The 18,915-nt window shown below is 54.4% G+C and overlaps 1 protein-coding gene across 1 annotated transcript in view; it reads right to left on the bottom strand.

The window, feature by feature from the left end:
- CD82 (CD82 molecule) overlaps window positions 1-18,915 on the bottom strand; it is a 74,056-nt gene that overhangs the window by 15,012 nt on the left and 40,129 nt on the right. Inside the window, exons 5-9 of the mRNA XM_011963274.1 lie at window positions 18,731-18,805; window positions 8,782-8,883; window positions 5,791-5,994; window positions 5,428-5,511; window positions 4,667-5,102 (exon numbers count right to left, since the gene is read on the bottom strand). Coding sequence (XP_011818664.1) covers window positions 5,025-5,102; window positions 5,428-5,511; window positions 5,791-5,994; window positions 8,782-8,883; window positions 18,731-18,805 — 543 coding nt within the window. The 3' untranslated portion in view covers window positions 4,667-5,024. The remainder of the gene's footprint in view (window positions 1-4,666; window positions 5,103-5,427; window positions 5,512-5,790; window positions 5,995-8,781; window positions 8,884-18,730; window positions 18,806-18,915) is intronic.

The following is an 18,915-nucleotide window of genomic DNA, read 5'->3' as shown; positions in this document are numbered from 1 at the left end:
CACCACCCCAAGTGCCTGAGTCCTCTATGAATCAGGACCAAGAGGATTGGGTGCTGGGATCACAGGACCCTGTCACCCTGGAAGCCCCAAGCTGGGCTCACCCAGGTGTGTCATGCAAGGCAGGGCAGAGGATGGACCCCTCCACTCCTGTCAGCTGCCATCAGCATCCCCTCCCACCCACACAGTCCTCCAAGAGGCTGCTGGGGACTCTCCAGCTCTCTCCTTCCACTCCCCGCCTCCGCACAGCCCCTCTGCACTCCCAGCTGTTCCTACTGGCCACCCCTCCACCCCCAGCATCCTGCAGGAAGCCCACTCCTGTCCCAGGGGCTACTGCTTAAGGCATCTGAGGTCACTTGGGGAGAGGCACTTGGCGCTGGGCCTGACATTCCCCTTGCTCAGAAGGCAGGTGCTGGGGAAACGATGTCAGAGGGGGCAGCTGGGGGCCGGGGTGCTCACAGCTCAAATGTCCCCTAATGGCCCTCCTACCTGCTCATCTTCCCACTAGGCAAGAGGCTGAGTACAGGTTCTTACCTGCCCCAGCCCCAGCCCCTTGGGCCAATCAACCATCCCTGCCCTGGAGGCACCAAGGCCCAAAGTCCTCCCGTGGGCCTCATTCCTGCTTAGAGAAGGTATCCCCAGGGGATGGGAAACCTCCTCTTGAAGGTGGGGCCAGTCCTGGAATGGGTGGCTTGGGGAACAAGCTCACTGTGTACGTGATAGCATTTGGCTCCCACAACAGCACTGGGAATGAGGAATGAGAGTCCCCATTTTCCAGACGAGACTAAGAGAGGTGAAGTCGCACAGCCCATCACGTCCAGTGGCAGCTGCTCTGATTCTATCTGATTTCAGTTAGGAAGGGGATTGCCAGGGCAATGGCTGATTCCTGTACTGTGGCTGGAGGGGATGGGGCTGAGCGGTGAGCACTTCCTCCTACTTTCCTGTTTGTTCGGCGTACTGTTCACTCTACTTCCTTCCACAGGATGGGGCCTTGGATGGGCCCCAGGGATACCACAGCAACACTAGGCTTAGACTGTGCTGTCAGCAGTCGGCAGTGTGTGCTGGTATGTACCTGTGTACGTGTGGGAGGGTGTACTGTGTGCATGCATGTGCTGTGTGTGCACGTGTGTCCTGGTGCATCAGTTGTGTGCAAGAGTCTCTACACTCATCAGAATGCAGGTGCCATGTGGGCAGGGGGTTTGTGTGTGTTCACTGTTGTGTTCCTAAGATCCTAGAACTGTGCTTCACGAATAGTCTGTGCCATTAAGTATTCATGGGATGAATGAATGAATGAATGGATAAACCTTAGCCTACAGCCCTAAAGACCGCAGAGAACAGCCAGACATTTGCCCTGATGCCGCGTAGCAATTTGGGTCTCCGTCCCTCTGCAGAGGAGAAAGGCGATGGGAGCGCTGGCCCAGGAGATGCCTGGTGGCTAGATGCTCCAGTGTCACCAGTGTGCCCCTACATACGGCTCCTCTTAGCCTGCGGGACCTGCTCACCTGGAAGACCCGGGGCAGAGGCTGGAGGCAGCTCTGCTAGGAGACAGGATGGTGGTCAGTGGCAGAGGGGGCTCTGCAGTGTAGGCCCGGGAAGGCCAGGCAGGAAGACACTTGGCTCTCCCTGTTCACTACGGGTCACCCACATCTTAGTCTCAGGGGAGAAGAGCTGGGGTTCCTCCCAGCTGGGAATGGACCGAGCCCTCAGGGGTCTTCAGGGCCTCGAGTGTGTGCGTGTGAGAGACAGAGCGCATGCATGTATGTGCACATGTACCAGGCTGCCATTCAGCAGTACTCACCCAGTCAGCCATGCCAGTGATTATGAATAAAATGGTGAAATATTTCCACGCCCGTTGAAAATCCCCCCGCCAGTCCAGCCTCTCAGAGCTCCAGCACCTCCTGCCAATCCACACATAAAGATCCTATTCCAGCTCAGGCCTGGCTTCCATTCCCATTGGTTAGTGGCCATGCCAATCAGTGCTCCCCAAAGTCCAGCTTCCTGGACACATCCTAGGCACCGTCTGTAACACCCTTTGCCCCAGCCATCCTTCCTGCCTGCCCCAGGGAGCTGAGGGTGGGCACTGCCAAGGAGCACCCTTGTACCCTCCTCCACACAGTACCCATGTACCAGTCCTCTGGGCCTGGCAGGGCCCTTGGCATGACAGACGGCAGCCCACAGAGGGCCCAGGGAGGGCAGCCGGAAGGTGTAGAAGCCCCAGATGGGCGTGGGATGGATTAGTGGCTGCAGGGACGATTCCAGGCGTTAGACATGGGTCTACGTTCCCTCTCTCCCAAAACCTCGCAGGTCAGAGGTAAGTGGGGTGCTAAAACTGGGTGCTCCCCAGGAGGTTGAAATGAGGAACCCAGCAGGCTCAGAGCTCACAGTGACCAGATTTCACAAAAGCGAGGGTCAGGGCCTCACAACACCACATGTCCTGAGGCTGTTCTGGGAAATCTGAGAGAGGGCAGGAGCCAGTGGAGCCAGGAGGATGCTCTTTGAAGTCAGATACGTGGGGCTCCGGCCCCTTCCAGCTGTGAGCTCTGGGCAGGATGGACATGTCAGAGGAAGCTTCGCTAACCTCTGACGTTTTCTCAGTCCTCTATTTTGCAAACAGCTTTGAGCCCACCCTCAGCCTGCCAGGCCCTGGGTCGCACAGGAAGATGGAGATGGAGCTGGACTCAAATTCAGGTCCCCTTGCTCCCAGTGAGAAAGCATTTATGAAAAGACACCCAATAGCTCTCTGCTACCCTTCCTGAGGGTGGAAGCTGTGGGGGGCCAGGGAAGTCAGGCCAGGTGGAACCATCAACATTTTCCTCTCCTCTCCCCATCCCAGAGGGAGGCGACCAAGGCCACAGGCGACCCCACTGTTGACACCTCCTCAGCTGCCACATGCGCTGGGAGGTCAGCACATGGCTTGGGACAGACATTACTCCAGGTCTGAGAATCTTCCGGAATCACCGCGAAGGGGTGCAAATAGGCAGACACCTTGTTGCCATCCCAGATCTGCAGTGCCAGAATCCTTGAGCCTCGGAATCTGCATTTTCACTAGTGCTTCCACCAGAGTGGGAGGCCGGCAGGCCCGGGTTTGGTGAGACTGGGAGTAACCACGGAATCTTTGGGCTCTGCTGGGCTCCTAGGCTGAGGCTGCAGCGCCCCCTGGTGGACCCCGCTGAGACACCACTCTAGCCGCTGCCCTGCCCGGCCCCACCGCAGGGAGACAGGAGTTCTGCTGCCCGCCAGCTCCTCCAGAAATGAGAGGAGAAGGCGGGGCAAGTGCCCTCTGGGCTTCATGACGCTGGGCAAAGGGCGTGCTGGGGCTCAGTCGTCAGAGCCGAGCACAAGTAAGAACTAGCTTCTTTTTTTTTTCTTTTCTCTCTCTCTCTCTCTGTGTCTGTTCTTTCTTTTTCTTCCTTTCTTCTTTTGACAGATTCTCGCTTTGTTGCCCAGGTTGAAGTGCAGTGGCACAATCTTGGCTCACTGCAACCTCCATCCCCAGGGTTCAAGCAATTCTCCTTCCTGAGCCTCCTGAGTAGCTGGGATTACAGGCGTGCACCACCATACTCGGCTAATTTCTGTATTTTTTTAGAGAGATGGGGTTTCACCATGTTGGCCAGGACTGGACTCGAACTCCTGACCTTAAGTGATCCGCCTGCCTCAACCTCCCAAAGTCTGACATTTCATCTTAAAAAGTCCTCTGAATTCTGCACATCTTACTCCAACACATTTCTTCAGTATGAAAATGCTTCCTTCCACAAATCTTTGCAAAAACGATGCTGTAGAAAGTGAGACCAAGTTTACCCTGTGGCTCCTGTCCCCCATCACCAGCCCACTTTTTGTGTACCTTCTGGGGACATCCGTACCCTAGTTTCAGAAGCAGGAATCGAGAGATACAATCAATACCTCTCTTAGCACCAAATCAAACTCCAGGCACCCCAGCGTGCAGGCAGGCCCATCAGAGCCTGGTCCATCACCGTCCTGAGATTCAGGCTGCAGAGGCAGATGCCTGCGGGGAGGGCAGAGCCGTGAGGGGCCCAGCAGTCTCCAGCAGACCCAGCCACTCTGCTCACACCCTCTGCCCTGGGTCCTCCCCTGCCCCAGGAAGCAGCATCCCTACCATTCCAGACTAGACTGTTATAAATCTTCTTTAATAGTCTTAGAATCTTGAGTGTGTTTTACAGAACGGTGCACACAGAGCCCCCTCCCCTCTCCCCCCTACAAGGCACAGCCTCACCCACCCCCCTCCCCAGGGGCCAGAGGACAGCCTGCCAAGAAAGGCCAGCCCACCTTCTCCCACTGCCATCCTCCTCCCTGTCCCTGGACAGCTCAGGACCCTGGAAAACACAGGGCCAGCTCTGTGCCATGCCCCCAAGGACTCACCTGTCCCTAAGCAGCTCAGGGCCAAGCCAGATCTCGTTACCCAGGCAGACCCCCTCCGACCCAGCACCCCTAAGCCCTGTCCCCAGGGCATGGCCCAGGCTAATCTGAGCTGTCTAGATGGACCTGCATCAGGCCTGGGGAAGGGGTGCTACCCCTTAATATCAGGTAAAACCCACCCTCTCCCACTGCCTTCAATATAATTGTGAAAAAACAAAGATATAAATGTCATAGTGGAAATAAGTTGACTTGCCCAGTAGGCAGTCTCCTGACAGCCCAGGGTGCCTTATCTAACGCCCCCCCTCCCAATCTTTAATACAGTTGCCCCCTATACAATATACACACACCCTTGAGGGCAGGTAGAAGTCCAGCCCACCTGCGCCAGGGACGCTGCGGGGAGCGTTTTTCTCTGAGTTGCTAAGAGAACCCTGATGGGTGGTGAGCAGAGGAACCACAGAACAGCCAGGGCTCAAGGCTGACAGCGGATAGGCCAGGAGAGATCGCCAGGCCCCAGAAAGCCCCCTACTTTCAGTCAGGGCGGGCAAGGGGGTCTTTGCAGTGAGGTGGGAGGTGGGCCTGGAGGAGGGAGCCAGGGAGACCCCTGGGAGCCCTGAGGTTGGGGGCCGGGCCGGGACATGTGGACAGCAGCTGCCTCAGTACTTGGGGACCTTGCTGTAGTCTTCGGAATGGACGTGCCGGCACAAACAGATGGACAGGACCATCCCCAGGAGCTGTGGGGAGAGGCGGAGAGTCAGAGGGAGGCTGGGCTGCCCTAGCCTCAGATGCCCCAGCCCTGCCATCCAGGTTTAGATGGGGATTAAGTGGATCTTCAACTTGAGCCTCATAACCACCCTGTGATGCAGGCAGTAGAGGGAGGCCCAGAGGGGTGTAGTGCCTTGTCTGAGGTCACACAGCCAGACAGTGCTCAGGCCAGAGGACCTCTGGAAGCTGATGGAGTGCTGGCCCCCTTGGCCACCACCTCCCCGAGGAGAAAAGCAGAGCAGAGACAACCCAGGAGGACCAGGGATGGAGAAGGGCTGGGGGAGGGGCTCAGACCTCAATGACGGCCACGCCCACGCCCACGCCGAGGATGATGCCCAGGTTCTCCTGCAGCCACGCCTGCACCTTCTCCATGCAGCCCTGCAAGGGGAGAACACGGTCACATCACCCCACCCTGCACCATCCCGCCCCACCATGCAGAACCACCGAGAGCCCCCCGGTCCCAGCCTGGAAGGGTTCTGCCTGTGCCTTGAATGAATACATTAACAAAGAAGTAGATGAAGGTACAAATCACAGGTGAATCAAGGGAAGGAACTAATGGAGGAAGGAAGAGCTGAGCAGTAGCCCAGACGGCCCCCAACACCCTCAGATCCCAGCCCCCGATCCGCAGCCCCCGATCCGCAGCCCCCCGCCGCACACCTCCTTATACACAGGCCAGTCCTCAGGGTTGTTGCCACTCTGGGTCCTGTTGCCGGGAGTCTCGCAGAAGCCCTTCCTCATGGAAAGGCTGTTGTCCTCTTCCCCTTTGTCTTCGCAGGAACAGGGGTAGGTGACCTCGGGGCGATTCATGAGCTCAGCGTTGTCCGTCCAGTTGTAGAAGCTGGCCCAGCCGCAGCACTTCACCTGGGCGAGGCAGGGGACAGACCGCTTATGCTCACTGCCCACCGCAGGCAGGCTGCCCTCCTGGCAGAGGCGGGGCCTCCCCAGGACAGAGACTCAGATATGCCACTTCCAGGCCCCTGGTCCCAGCCGAACCATCATAAACTACAAGTACAGCAGAAAAATCAAAACCAGGATCAGCAAAAATACAAAGCAGAGTAGGAAGGAAGTTCAAGTTGAAGGAGCGCAGCTGTGCAGGGCACAAGGAGAATGGACGGCAGACTGTTCACAGTGCAGGGTTTAAAGTCAGGCTACTGGGTTATAATCCCCGCCCTGCCACCTACCAGCTGAGCAACCTCCGTCAAGGAAATAGCCTCAGTTTCCTCATCTGTAACTGGGGATAATTAAAATTCCCAACTCGCAGGGCTATCACAAGGACTAAACGGGATGAGTCAGGCAAAGTGCCCAGCAGAGGTGTGGGGAGCACAATAAGCTTAGGAAAGGCTGTTTGACTTTAGAGCAGGAGTTGAGATTTGCCTCTGAGCTTCCTGGCGAAAAGGAGAAAAAGTGAAAAGTGAAAAAGGATACAGGGTTAATTCTGCTTTTTTTTTTTTTTCTTTTTTCTGAGGCAGAGTCTTGCTCTGTCACCCAGGCTGGCGTGCAGTGGCGTGATCTTGGCTCACTGCAACCTTCACCTCCCAGGTTCAAATGATTCTCCTGCTTCAGCCTCCTGAGTAGCTGGGATTACAGGCACTCGCCATCATGCCCGGCTAATGTTTGTATTTTTAGGAGAGACGGGGTTTCACCATGTTGGCCAGGCTGGTCTTGAACTCCTGACCTCAAGTGATCCGCCCGCCTTGGCCTCCCAAAGTGCTGGGATTACAGGTGTGAGCCACCTCGCCCAGCCGGTCAATTCTGCCACTTTAAAGGAGAAAATGCTCTAGTTCTAGAGAGAAGAAAGCCTTTCTCGGCTCTGTGTGCTAAAGGAGGTCTCTGTGTGCAAATCCCCGCAATGCTGGGGGTCCCCGGGAGGATTCAGTGGGACAGCCATGGTCACAGCAGGCGTCAGTTCCTGGACCGCTTCCTTCCTATCTCCGGATGTCGCCCGACCAGTAGCCAGTGGACAGCAGGGGGCGTGCCAGGCACACTCAGAAATGCTCAGCTCCAGGCAGTTTCTAATCCAGCTTTTACAAGCACTTGTTCCAGCAGGCTGGCTGCCTCCTCTCTCGAACAAAAGGCTGGCACCTCTGAGGGGTGCACAGGTCTGCAAGCTGGGGCCACCCACAGGTCATCCTGCACCAGAGCAAAATAAGGCAGGTCTCCTTGGCCCGTCTATGGCAGAGTCTCCTTCCAAGCAACCCTTTGCCCTGACCCCGGCTGTACCTGTTCCCCAGCAGCACATGCCATCTCTGCCTGTGTCTCCATGGATGTGGAGCACATGCCATCTCCTGTGTCTCCACTAAAACATCACCACCAACTTAGCACATAATAAATGCTGCCTAAGTGCTGGAGGCTTTAACAATGTATCTCACACGGCATGTGATATAAACGAGGAGGCAGGCTCAGCAAAAGTCTAGCGGCCGTGGCAGTGTTAGCACTCCAGGCCTTGGGAGTCTCACTTACCACCAGCCCAAGCAGCATGTGACAGCATCAGAATCATCTAGAACCAGCCAATGACTTTCCAGGGTAGGATGCTCACCACCTCCCAAGGGACCCACTTCTCCTCCCAGGTCCCTTGTCAGGTGGCACTGGTTTATGTCATTGGTGACATCAAGACTTTGCTAAAATTAGCAAAGTCTCAGCAATTGTGGGTCAAACTACATATGCGACCAAAACATTTCCCTATGTGAACCAAGCCTTCCAGCTGCCACGACCCCTACACCTGATCTCCTATGTCAGGGCCAGAAAACATCGCTCTCCCATTCCTCCGCTCAGAAAATGGCCATGTCCACGTCGCCTAGATGGAGTGTCCTATCTGCAAACTCTCCTGGTGCCCCAGAGTCAGGCTTTCTCCTGCGGCCCATGCCCCTTATACCCCACAGCCCTCCCCTGAGGTGTCAACAGACCCTATGTGATCACTGTGTCCTGTGCCCTCACAGGATTGCAGATCAGAGATGGCAGGTCCCAGCCAAGGGCACACACAGCATCCAGGACCACAAGAAAGGAGAGCCAGGTGGTCGCTGGATCATTATTGAGACAGGCTGGGAACCTGGTCAGTCTATCTGTTGGTCAGTCGGGCAGTCCATCCATCCGTCCACCCACCCATCCACCCATCCATCCATCTCTCTCACTTTAATGAGGGCATAATACACATGAACTAATGAGCACACATTCAGCTTGGTGCATTTTTACGTATGTGCACATACTGGTGAAACCAGTATCAAGATTTGGCTAGAATACTCCTTTCGCCCTAGAAAGTTCCCTCAACACTTCCCCAGCTAGTGCCCTTCCCGGAGGCAGCCTCCACTGGGACTTCTCACTGCTACTTGGCACCCAGTTTCCTAAAACCCAGGGTGGAGCTCCCAACGCTCCCCAGTGTGGCTTGAGATAAGAGGGCTGACAACTGCCCCCGTGCTCTCTGGCCACAAAAGGGGGCACAGAGTTATGAAGCTGCCTCTGAGTCTCTGGGCCCCCGAGCAGGGAGCTGTGGTGCTAAGTGGGGTGCCCTGCCCCCATAGAAGCACACTCTCCTACAAACTGTCAGGCACACATGAGCACTGCAGATGCCAGTCCCAGAGACACGGGTGCACAGAGCCCCAAATTCAGGGACACCCAGGCCAGAGAGCTTCCCACAGCTGCGCCCCACCTCACCTGAGCCTGCACGTAGTCCCAGGCGTCCTGCAGGCTGTCCTCACGACTGCTGTTGTAGTCTCGAATGAGTTCGGTCACGATGCCGCCCATTTCCTGCTTCAGCTGCAGCGGGCACGACAAAGGTCAGGGTCAGATTTCCTGAAACCCGTGCCCATCTGGGGTCACCGCTACTTAAACTGCCTCCCCCCTGTTCCCTTCAGCAACCCTGTGACATGCTCATGGCTCCAACCACTTTCCTGGCGCTCCCAGGGTGCCCGATGCAGGCAGTGCCAACCACTCCCGCCCCACTGTCTCTTCTGTGCTCGGCAGCAGCCTGGCCCTGTAAACATCAATATTCTCATGTCACTGCTGAAAACCCTGCAGGGGCCTTCCCACCACCAAGGCAGTTCCCATCGTCAGTGTCCTCGTAACAGCCTAGGAGGCCCTATGCCACTTGTCTGCCCTCCCTGGACCTTGTGTCCTCTGTTCTTGTTCCCTCTGCTTCAACTGTGTGGATTTCCACGCTGTCTTTGTGCCAGGCACACTCCTGCCTCGTGGCCTTTGCACCTGCTGTTCCCACCGCCTGGAATGCTCTTTCCCCAGACATTAACATGGCTCACCCTCTGCTTCCTTCAGGGCTCTGCTCCAATGTCACCTCCTCAGACAGGCCTTACTAGACCACTCTACAAAATATCAGCCCTTCCCCATCCCCTCCCCCCACCAATCAACCACCTCTCCCCTGGCCTCCCTTATCCCACAAGGGAAAGCATGCTGTATTTTTCTTTAGAGCACTGATGTTACATGCTTATTAGTTTTCAGGGCTTATCATCTCTCTCCACTAGTACATCAGCGCCATGGGGGCAGGGACCACATCTGGCACGCTCACTACAGGGTCCCCCATGGCCAGCGCCAAGCCTGGCACAGAATAGGTGTGTGGGGTACGTGAATGCGGAATGCACACCTAACCACCACGGTCTGCCAGGCACCAGAGCCAGACCCATGCAACTTCTTGGTGAATCCTTACGCCTCCCACAGGACAGCTGCAGGGAGAAGGAGGGACAGGGAGGAGAGCCCAGCTCAGCTTCCTTCTTCCAAGGACCAGAGTGCAGCCTCTCCAAACAGGGCCCCCAAGGGTAGATGCCTGGAGGGGGCCCCAAGACTGGGGGACCCGGAACTTCGGCATCAACTATGTGATCAAAAGATCCTCCCTCTATGCAGGCATGGTGGCGGGCGCCTGTGATCCCAGCTACTCAGGAGGCTGAGGCAGGAGAATTGCTTGAACCCCGGAGGTGGAGGTTGCAGTGAGTCCAGATCGCACCACTGTACTCCAGCCTGGGTGACAGAGTAAGAGTCCATCTCAAAACAAAACAAAACAGAAAAGATCCTCCCTCACCCTTTCCCAAGCCCTAAGCCAGCAGCGCCAGCCAGCCGGAGTGTGAGGTCAGTTGCTTTTCTGGGACCTGGCTGCTTGCCCCAGAGCTCCAAAAAAATCTTTTTTTTTTTTTTTTTTTTGAGATTGTTTTTTTTTTTTTTTTTAAAGACAGGGTCTCCCTGTCACCCAGGCTGGAGGGCGGTGGCAGGATCTCAGCTCACTGCAACTTCTACCTCCTGGAGTTAAGCAATCCTCCCACTTCAGCCTCCCAGGTAGCTGGAGCTACAGGCGCGTCACCATGCCTGGCTAATTTTTGTATTTTTAGTGGAGACAGGGTCTTCCCACGTTGCCCCGGCTGGCCTCGAACTCCTGACCTCAAGTGATCCACCCACCTCGGCCCCCCAGTGTGCTGGGATTACAGGCCTGAGACCGCGTGCCTGGCCCAAATCTACATCTTGCCTATGCTGATCCTCACCCTGCTCAGGAACTGAGGGTCACTCTCCTTGTGGTGGAGAGCAGCACCTGCTCTCGGCTAACCCCACAGAGAAAACCCTGGTTTACAAAGCAGGCAGAAGGGGGGTTTTGAAATAAGTCAGTTGTACAAAGGGAGGCAAACCCAGAGCCACCTGAGGGCAGGGCCTCCCTCGGCAATAAGCAGACCTGGGTGGGAGGGGGGCCTCCGAGAGCCAGCCCCGGCCTGGCTCCACCTCGCCTCTCAAACGGACCTTGCCCAGAGGCCTTCCAGGGCACATGCATGGATGGGCTGGTCACGGCAGTGGGAAGCCCCAGGGCGAGGGACCCTAGAAGGCAGGGATGCCAAGGAGAAGGCCACACACCTTCCCACCTTGGTTCCTGAGAAGGAAGAATTGGGAGAAACGGGATAGGTACTTCTAGATGGGGTTTTAGAGCCTGACTCCCAGGGAACCCTGTGGGTGGGGCTTCCTGCAGCTCCCCACAGGCAGCCCTCGAGTGAACATTGTGCTCAGAAAACTCATATCCTGCAGATGGACCTGCAGCCCTGGCGCCTCACCCTTGGTTAAATTAATGCTGGGGCCGGGCATGGTGGCTCATGTCTGTAATCCCAGCACTTTGGGAGGCCGAGGTGGGCGGATCACGAGGTCAGAAGTTCGAGACCATCCTGGCTAACATAGTGAAACCCCAACTCTACTTAAAAAATACAAAAAATTAGCTGGGCTTGATGGCAAGTGCCTGTAGTCCCAGCTACTTGGGAGGCTGAGACAGAAGAATGGCTTGAACCCGGGAGGCGGAGCTTGCAGTGAGCTGAGATTACACCACTGCACTCCAGCCTGGGTGACAGAGTGAAACTCCATCTCAAAAAAAAAAAAGAAAAGAATGCTGGGAAACCAGCCTCTGATGATGCTCTCTGCCCTTCTCTCAATAAAGCTCTCAGCATGATACTTTAAAAAACAAAAAACAAAAAAAAAACCCCTTATACAGAGTTCTGCAATTTACAAAGCTTTCCTGTCAGTAATTAATCACAACACTAATAGTGGTTAACTTTTATCAAATGTTTTTGTTATGTACCTGGTGCTGTGGTAGGCACTTTAAATGTATTATCTCAACTGAATCTTCACAGCAGACCTATGGCCTAGGTATTCACCCCATTCCCTCATTATACAGATATAGAAAACAAACCCAGAGAGGTTAATTAACTTGCCCAAGGTCACACAGCCAACATGTGGAAGAAGTGAGGTTTGTACCCAGGCTTGGCTGATTTCAGAACCCAGGTTTTTACCTATTAAGCTTTATTGGCATTTAAACCACATGGCCATATCCAGTTTTAACCAGGGCCCAGAAAAGCTAAGGGGTTTGCCTGAGTCACACAGCTTGGGCTGTCTGCCAGCCGATCTGACATCTCAGGTCCACCTCTCAACCCCAATGGGTGGGTGATCCCCATGGTGTGGAAAGGAGGGGTTCTCCAGAAGCATCTGTGCAGAAAGCTGCCTCTCCCACATCCTTCCCCACCCACCCAGCTTCCTCACAACATGTTGCACTGAGGCTCTGTTTAAACCCCAGCGTGGCTGTCACAGCAGCCTGGACTTCCCTGTTTCTCTCCCAGGCCCCCTGAAATGAGAAGGTGATGGAAGCTGGGTGGTTTCCACCTAGACAGGTGGTTTCCATGGAAACACCACAACATCCTCCAGTCCAGAATGTGGTTGAGGGACACACCTGGGCCACGGGGACCATGGCCACAGGGGCTGGTTCAGCTTGGAGCTGATGCCCTGGGACCCCAATGCTCAGGAGGCCTGTGCTGGGAGTACAGGGAGGTCAACCTGGCAACCAGGTAGCTACTGAGACCAAAAGGACAGGGAGGTAGCAGGAACAGACATTCAGGACAGCCCTCCATCCCCCCAGGGACGGCTCCACTGTTTCTGCCTGCCCTGCAGAAACCCACTCCTTGGGTGTAACCACCCTTCTATTTCTCCATGGAGCTGGGGAGGCCCCACTCCCTCAATGCCAGAGGCAGGCAAAAGACCTGGGCTGCCACTCAGTGCCATCCACATCGCAGGCACGGTGAGTGGTTCAGAGATGGGCTTGAGATCCACGCTCACATACCCAGTCCTCTTTCCATCCATGTGGTGGGATGAGGACCTGGGCTACCCTCAGGCTCCACCGGGGACAGCCTGCCTGAGAAGGGAGCCAACAGAGTGCAGGGCTGAAGGGTGGAGAGGGACAGCAGCAGCCTTTGGGAACCTGGATACAGCTGAGCCTTCTGCTGGCTCTAGCCACTTTCAGTTGAGTCACTGTTACATGCCATAAAGAGTCCTGCCCAGGGTCAGCTGCATAATTTACACCTAGTGCAAAGCAAAAATGGAGAGCCCCTTGTTCAAAAATTATTAAGAATTTCAGCTGGGCGTGGTGGCTCACACCTGTAATCCCAACACTTTGGGAGGTTGAGATGAGCAGATCACTTGAGGTCAGGAGTCTGAGACCAGCCTGGCCAATATGGTGAAACTGCATCTCTACTAAAAACACAAAAATTAGCTGGGCATGGTGGTACATGCCTGTAGTCCCAGCTACTCGGGAGGCTGAAGCAGGAGGATCACCTGAGCCCAGAAAGTGAAGGTTGCAGTGGGCTGAGAACTCCAGCCTGGGCAACAGAGCGAGACTCTATCTCAAAAAGGAAAAAAAAAAAAAAAAAAAAAGAATTTCAATACAGCAACAGCAGAGCATCCTGTGCGACTGCATAGGCTGAATGCCGAGGAAGCCAGCCCTGTCTTCCCTGTCTCCCTCCTCTCCGTTTCTCAGAAGAGAAAAGTGAGGCTCAGAGTTGGAGCAACTTCCCAAGATCACACAGATAGAAAGCAGCAGAGACATGACCAGACCTTGATCTGTGCAGCTCCAGGGCCCCAGGATCTTAGCCTCGGCAAGCTGCCCGCCGCCTCCCCATGACCCTGCTGTCCTCTGCATGGCTCTACTCACGTCCCACCCAAATACTGTGCTTTGACTTCCCCTTTTAGTGTGAATTTTCAGAGTCAGAATTAGGAGAGACCTTTGAGTCCAGAAAATCATCCAAGTGTAAGAGTCATGCTTTTCTAGGCTCTGCTTAAAAGCTCCCTGTGATGGGGAACTCAGTAACTCACAGGGGAGCATGCTGCGGAGTTGGGAGGCTCTTGATACAAGTTAAGTTCTGCTCAAATGACTTCTACCCACCTTTATTAGTTCACATCCTCCTCCTCTCCCAGCTACCTAAGTCCCAGCTGGGACCACAGGAATAAATCAAATCCCTCTCTTGAAGGACACACGTCATCCAGATACTTGAGACCAGACTACATCTCCGGGGTAACTTTTCAGGCTTCTGTGCCCGCCCCTGGGGGTGCTGTGCAGACCTCTCGCTATGCTCTTTAAGTTGTGAAATCACCCCTTATAATGAGGTACCAATGCGTGAATTGGACCCACATCTTCCTGTCCTCTCCAGGTTTCCCACAGGAGATGCTGGCAAATGCTTTGCTAGAATACAGATACACCAGCTCAGAGGCTGCATCCCAGCACCCTGATAGGAAATGAGGGCCCTTGGCCGTAAAGGGGGTGGTGGGAGCATTTAGTCTTTGCGACCACCTGTATCTTTCCTGCAAGTCCAGCTGCAAGCCACATAACTAGCTACCCCAGAATTCGGAGCCAGTGACCAGCGGATGCTTCAGAGATTCTAGTCCAAGTGTATTTCCATAATCCTTTTCCAGAGGAGCAGCCTGGACTCCTCCATTCCCTTCTCAACAGGGAAGAGAAAGGTCACCTCTCCCTGTCCCCAGCTCCAGCTGCCCTTCCTCCCTCTGCCCCATCACAAGAGAACCCCAAGCCAGAGAATCAGGAAGTTCGAATTCAGCAAGCAGACAGCTCACAGAGAACCACACTGTCCCCTAGGAACCTGTCTCGCCACCTGCGTCTCACACATGAGAGTATATGCGCACCAGCGATTTGGGGCTTTCAGGGTGAGAGCGAGGAGGACGAGAAGGAAATCACAGTTCCCCTGACCAACATCTCTGGGGAGCTGTCTGACCAGCCACTGCCACTGTCACAGCCCCCACCTCTGGCTCCCAGCCAGGCCAAGTGAGCCCCTTCCCCTCCAATGTCTTCTGCTTAAGCCTGATGGCTCTCAGAGCCTCAGGTATGGCCAGCCAAGTGCATCCAGCTCAGCGCCCGCACACCACAGGAAAGGGCAAACTGCATCTGCTTCCTTCTCACCCCTCCCACCCCCACTGTCTAGAGAGAACAAGTCAGAATCCCTGACTGCCTGCACTGGGCATGGCCTAAGAGCTTGTCTGTGGATCAGAGGGGCTAGGTAACTTTTCCGAAGCCACACAGCAAACAGCGGCAGAGCCCACACTAAAACACAGGGCCCCTGAATCCCAGAGCTGGGCTCTGCTCACCAGAGGCTGGATAAACAAGCAGATGAGGATCTTAGTGCCACGCCCAAATCCTGGTTCCCACAGCCCTTGCTCTGCTGACAACGAGGGCAGCAGGAATAGCTGCCACCTATTGAGTCCTTACCAGGCCCTCATGAAGTGAATAATGGCAGCAATAATAATAAACACTGGCAATGATGCCAGCAACATCGGCCTCCGGCTGGGCGCCGCACGACACCCTTCCCGTATGTTAGGGCTCTATCTCTCAAGTGCTGCGAGGCAGCCCCTGGGGGCTCCGGCTCCAGACAGGGTCAGGTTTTAGAAAGGGCCTGGGGGGACAGATCATACCCGCTAGTGGGGGCTGGGGTAGCAGCCTGCAATGACTCCATTTCCCCAGGGATGCCCTAATGGGGCAGGCAAAGCCCATACACAGCCTTGCTTCTGTTCAGGTTCAATTTTGCCATCAAATGAGTTGTGAATGCTACTTTTGGTTTTCAAAGTGCTTTTCTGGATTTCAGAATTGCAGAGAAGGGACAGTGAGAGGAAACTGAGGCACGGGGAGGCTGAGTAGCATGCCCAGAATGTCAGAGCAGTGGTTCCATAGTCGAGACCCTTGGACACCACTCTGCATTTTCATAGAAGTATGTGTTCACTTTCATAGAAGTATGTGTTCACTTTCATAGAAGTCTGTGTTCACTTCAGCTTGGGTGCTAGGGCAGGGAGAGACAGCTTTATTCTCAATTTATAGAAGCAGAACCCAAGGCTCCAGAGGTGACATGCCATGCCAAGGTCCCCAACCTCCCCATCGCTGCCCTGAGAACAGTGGCTGCGGGTGGCAGGGGCAGGAAGGACAGAGGGCAGCCCTGGAGAGCACAGCAGGGTCACTCCCACCCACCTGCACGGGAGCCCTATCTCCTTTCCAAAGGCCTTTCTTCCTTAGGTTCAGACAAGTCCCACCCCCATGCCGAGCCTTGTCTGCCAGAATAAACACCATCAAGAGTATGTTTAGTCTTCCACTGAGATTTACGACGCGTTGGGAAAGAAAAAAGAAATCATTCATTCCAACTTGGGCAATACAGTGGCATCAGAACTTCTTCAGCAAAGCCAGAAAATTTTCCCCTGCCTTCCAGAAAAGGTGGTGGTGGACAAAGGTGAGGCAGGCTGGGACTAGGGGGTGTGGACTCTGGAGGGGAAGATGGGGGCGGTCGTGCAATGCACAGAGCCTGGCTGGGGTTGGGAAACCCAAATCTCCAAACAAGTCCTGTTCTGGGACTGACAGGACACCTGTGAGTCTAAGCTCATCATCATCAGCCAAGCAGAGTTAACGGCCCACGGGAGGCCAGCACGTTGTACAGGGAGGCATGGGCCTCGGACTCCGAGGGATCAGGATGGAAATCCCCACTCTGATGCACCAAAGCTGCGTGTGTCAGTGGCCGAAAGTCACTTTGCTTTCCTGGGTCTCAGTTTCTTCAAATGGAAAATGTTTGTAAATTTGAAATGTGTATGTCAGCTCACTTTTCTAGTTCAGCTCCTGGCATGTGGTTGGCACCAACCCGGTGGGTGCCGTGTATATTACTGAGAGATGGTGAATCACACAGACTGCCCGAGATCCCTGTAGAGGCGACCAGCTTCTGAGTCATAGAAGCGGGCTCACTGGGGCCTGATTCTAATCCACCCTGATTATATCACTAACTGGGTACTAAAGAATCTCCAGTGCCATAGGGCAAAAATGAAGACCTGACCCCACAACCATTTTTCTGGGAAAGGAATTTCCCTCCCTTAACTGCTGGCTTCCTGTCTTCTGGCCAAACAAGCTGCTTTTCATCTACAAAATCCACTATTTTCCACTTTTGCCTTGACTGCCAGGAAGCTCAGTGCCCAAGTTAGCCCTTAGTTACCAAGAGTATCTTGTCTTGTTGAAGTTCTATTAAGTTCTAGGTTCTATGAAGTGTTCGTTGCTGATGTTGATGTTGGTATAGTGTTTTCTCAGTTACCTTCCAAGAGGGATCTCAGGCAACTTGACCTTCAAGTGGTGACGTGCAGGAGCCCAACTGGCTGCCAGCTCTGCTACCCTCACTGGTGGACAAGAACTGGTGGCACTGGAAGCAGGGACCCCAAGGGTCTGCTAGGCCACAGGCCACGTGCAGCAGGGTCTGGGGACAAGTGAATTCAGGAATTGGAGTCAGGGAGCCTAGGCTGACCTTACTCCTTCATCTGCAGGACGGAGATTCTCCCATGACCTTGAGAGGGTCTAGTGAGGATCAGCGAAAGGAGTGTCACATGGTCAACAATGTACTTGGTATATGCTGTGCATGAACTCAACTGGAGGGATGGTGGGGGTTAGAGCCACTGTTATCAATGTTGTTATTGCTCTTCATCTCAGAGCATCTGCTTCTCCATCTGTCAACGTAAAACCCTGCAGAGCCATTGTGAGGACAAGATGATGTATGGAAAGCTTCTAGAAGACACCACGTGCACACAGTAGGTGCTTCTTACACAATAACTGTGACTCACAATTAACTGGCTCACCCAACAGCCATTCTTGGCTCCTTTCTCTCTTGTGCCTCTGTCTTTAGAGTCTGAAAGTTTGATACTCACATTCTCAGCCTCCTTTGCAACCAGGGGTGGCTTTGTAACACAGTCTGGGGAAGTCTGTTGGAGGGTTTTGTTTTGTTTTTGAGACAGGGTCTCACTCTGTTGCCCCAGGCTCTGTTTCATGGCTCACTGTAACCTCAACCTCCTGGCCTCAAGGATCCTCCTGCCTCAGCCTCCTGAGTAGCAGGGACCACATGTGCACCCCACAATGCCTAGCATTTTAAAACATTTGTTTGTAGAGATGGGGTCTCACCATGTTGCCCAGGCTGGTCTCAAAGCAATCCTCCCACCTCTGCCTCCCTAAGTGTTGGGATCACAGTCATGAGCCATTGCGCCCAACCAGGGCTTGCTTTTCTGATAAAAGGGATGGCAATGTCTGGCACTGCCTACTTCCCCATCTTCTGGCCACAGCAGCACAGACGTCGTGCCTGGTGCTGTGGCAGCCATCTTGCAACGACGAGGTAAGTGTCATAATGCAGGAAAGCCATCCCAGCGAGGAGGCTGAACAGCCAGAACCGTGGCCTCTGAGCTTCCAAACCAGACTTCCGGGCAAGTCAACCACAGATGTCCTTCAAGTTTAAGCCGCCGTAAGTCTGATATTCTGTTTCTGAAAGCTGAACATCTCCCCTCGGACACAAGACTGATGTTTTTATTAACAGTCTCCTTCTAAACCTCATTTGTGGGTGAGTGGCATGGATTTAACAGTTGCTAAAGTATCTTCATAATAACAAGAATGACATTTATTGAGTACTTATGGTGCCATGTGCTATGTGTTTCACTCAGATAATCTCGAATAATCTTTGCAACTACTCAGAGAGTTCATTCAGTTTTCTTATTGTTTCCATTTTACAGATGGTGGAACAGGCACATAGAGGCAAGCAGCTTGCCCAAGGCCACACAGCTAGAAAGCAGTGTGGTCAGGCTGAGATCCAGGCCCAGCAGGGACTGCCCACACCTGCTGCCTTCTCCTCTAATACTCCCCCATTTGATCACAAGGAATAGTGTCCAGAAGGCCGTCCCTGACACCTACTGGGTCTGTCTGTGACAACTGGGGTGCTCCATGTCCATCCCCCACACTCAAGGTAACCCCCACATGGCTGGTCCAGCCCAGTGAGGGGGAAGGGAGAGAGGAGCTTACCTTGCCCATGTTGAAGTAGAAGAGGACCCCGGCCGTCACCTGGGCAATGAGGATCAGGAGCAGGAAAGCAAAGTACTAGGGACACAGAGCAGGCATAAAGTCAGCTGTGGATCCCCGACCAGGTGCACCCAGCCCGTGTGCCTCGGAAGACGCTCTCCACCCGGCGTTATGGCCAGCGACGTGCT

The sequence above is a fragment of the Colobus angolensis genome, unplaced genomic scaffold, assembly GCF_000951035.1.
Source record: "Colobus angolensis palliatus isolate OR3802 unplaced genomic scaffold, Cang.pa_1.0 Scaffold61, whole genome shotgun sequence".
Classification (NCBI taxonomy): Eukaryota; Metazoa; Chordata; class Mammalia; order Primates; family Cercopithecidae; genus Colobus; species Colobus angolensis.
This window is presented reverse-complemented; position numbering and strand designations above follow the sequence as displayed.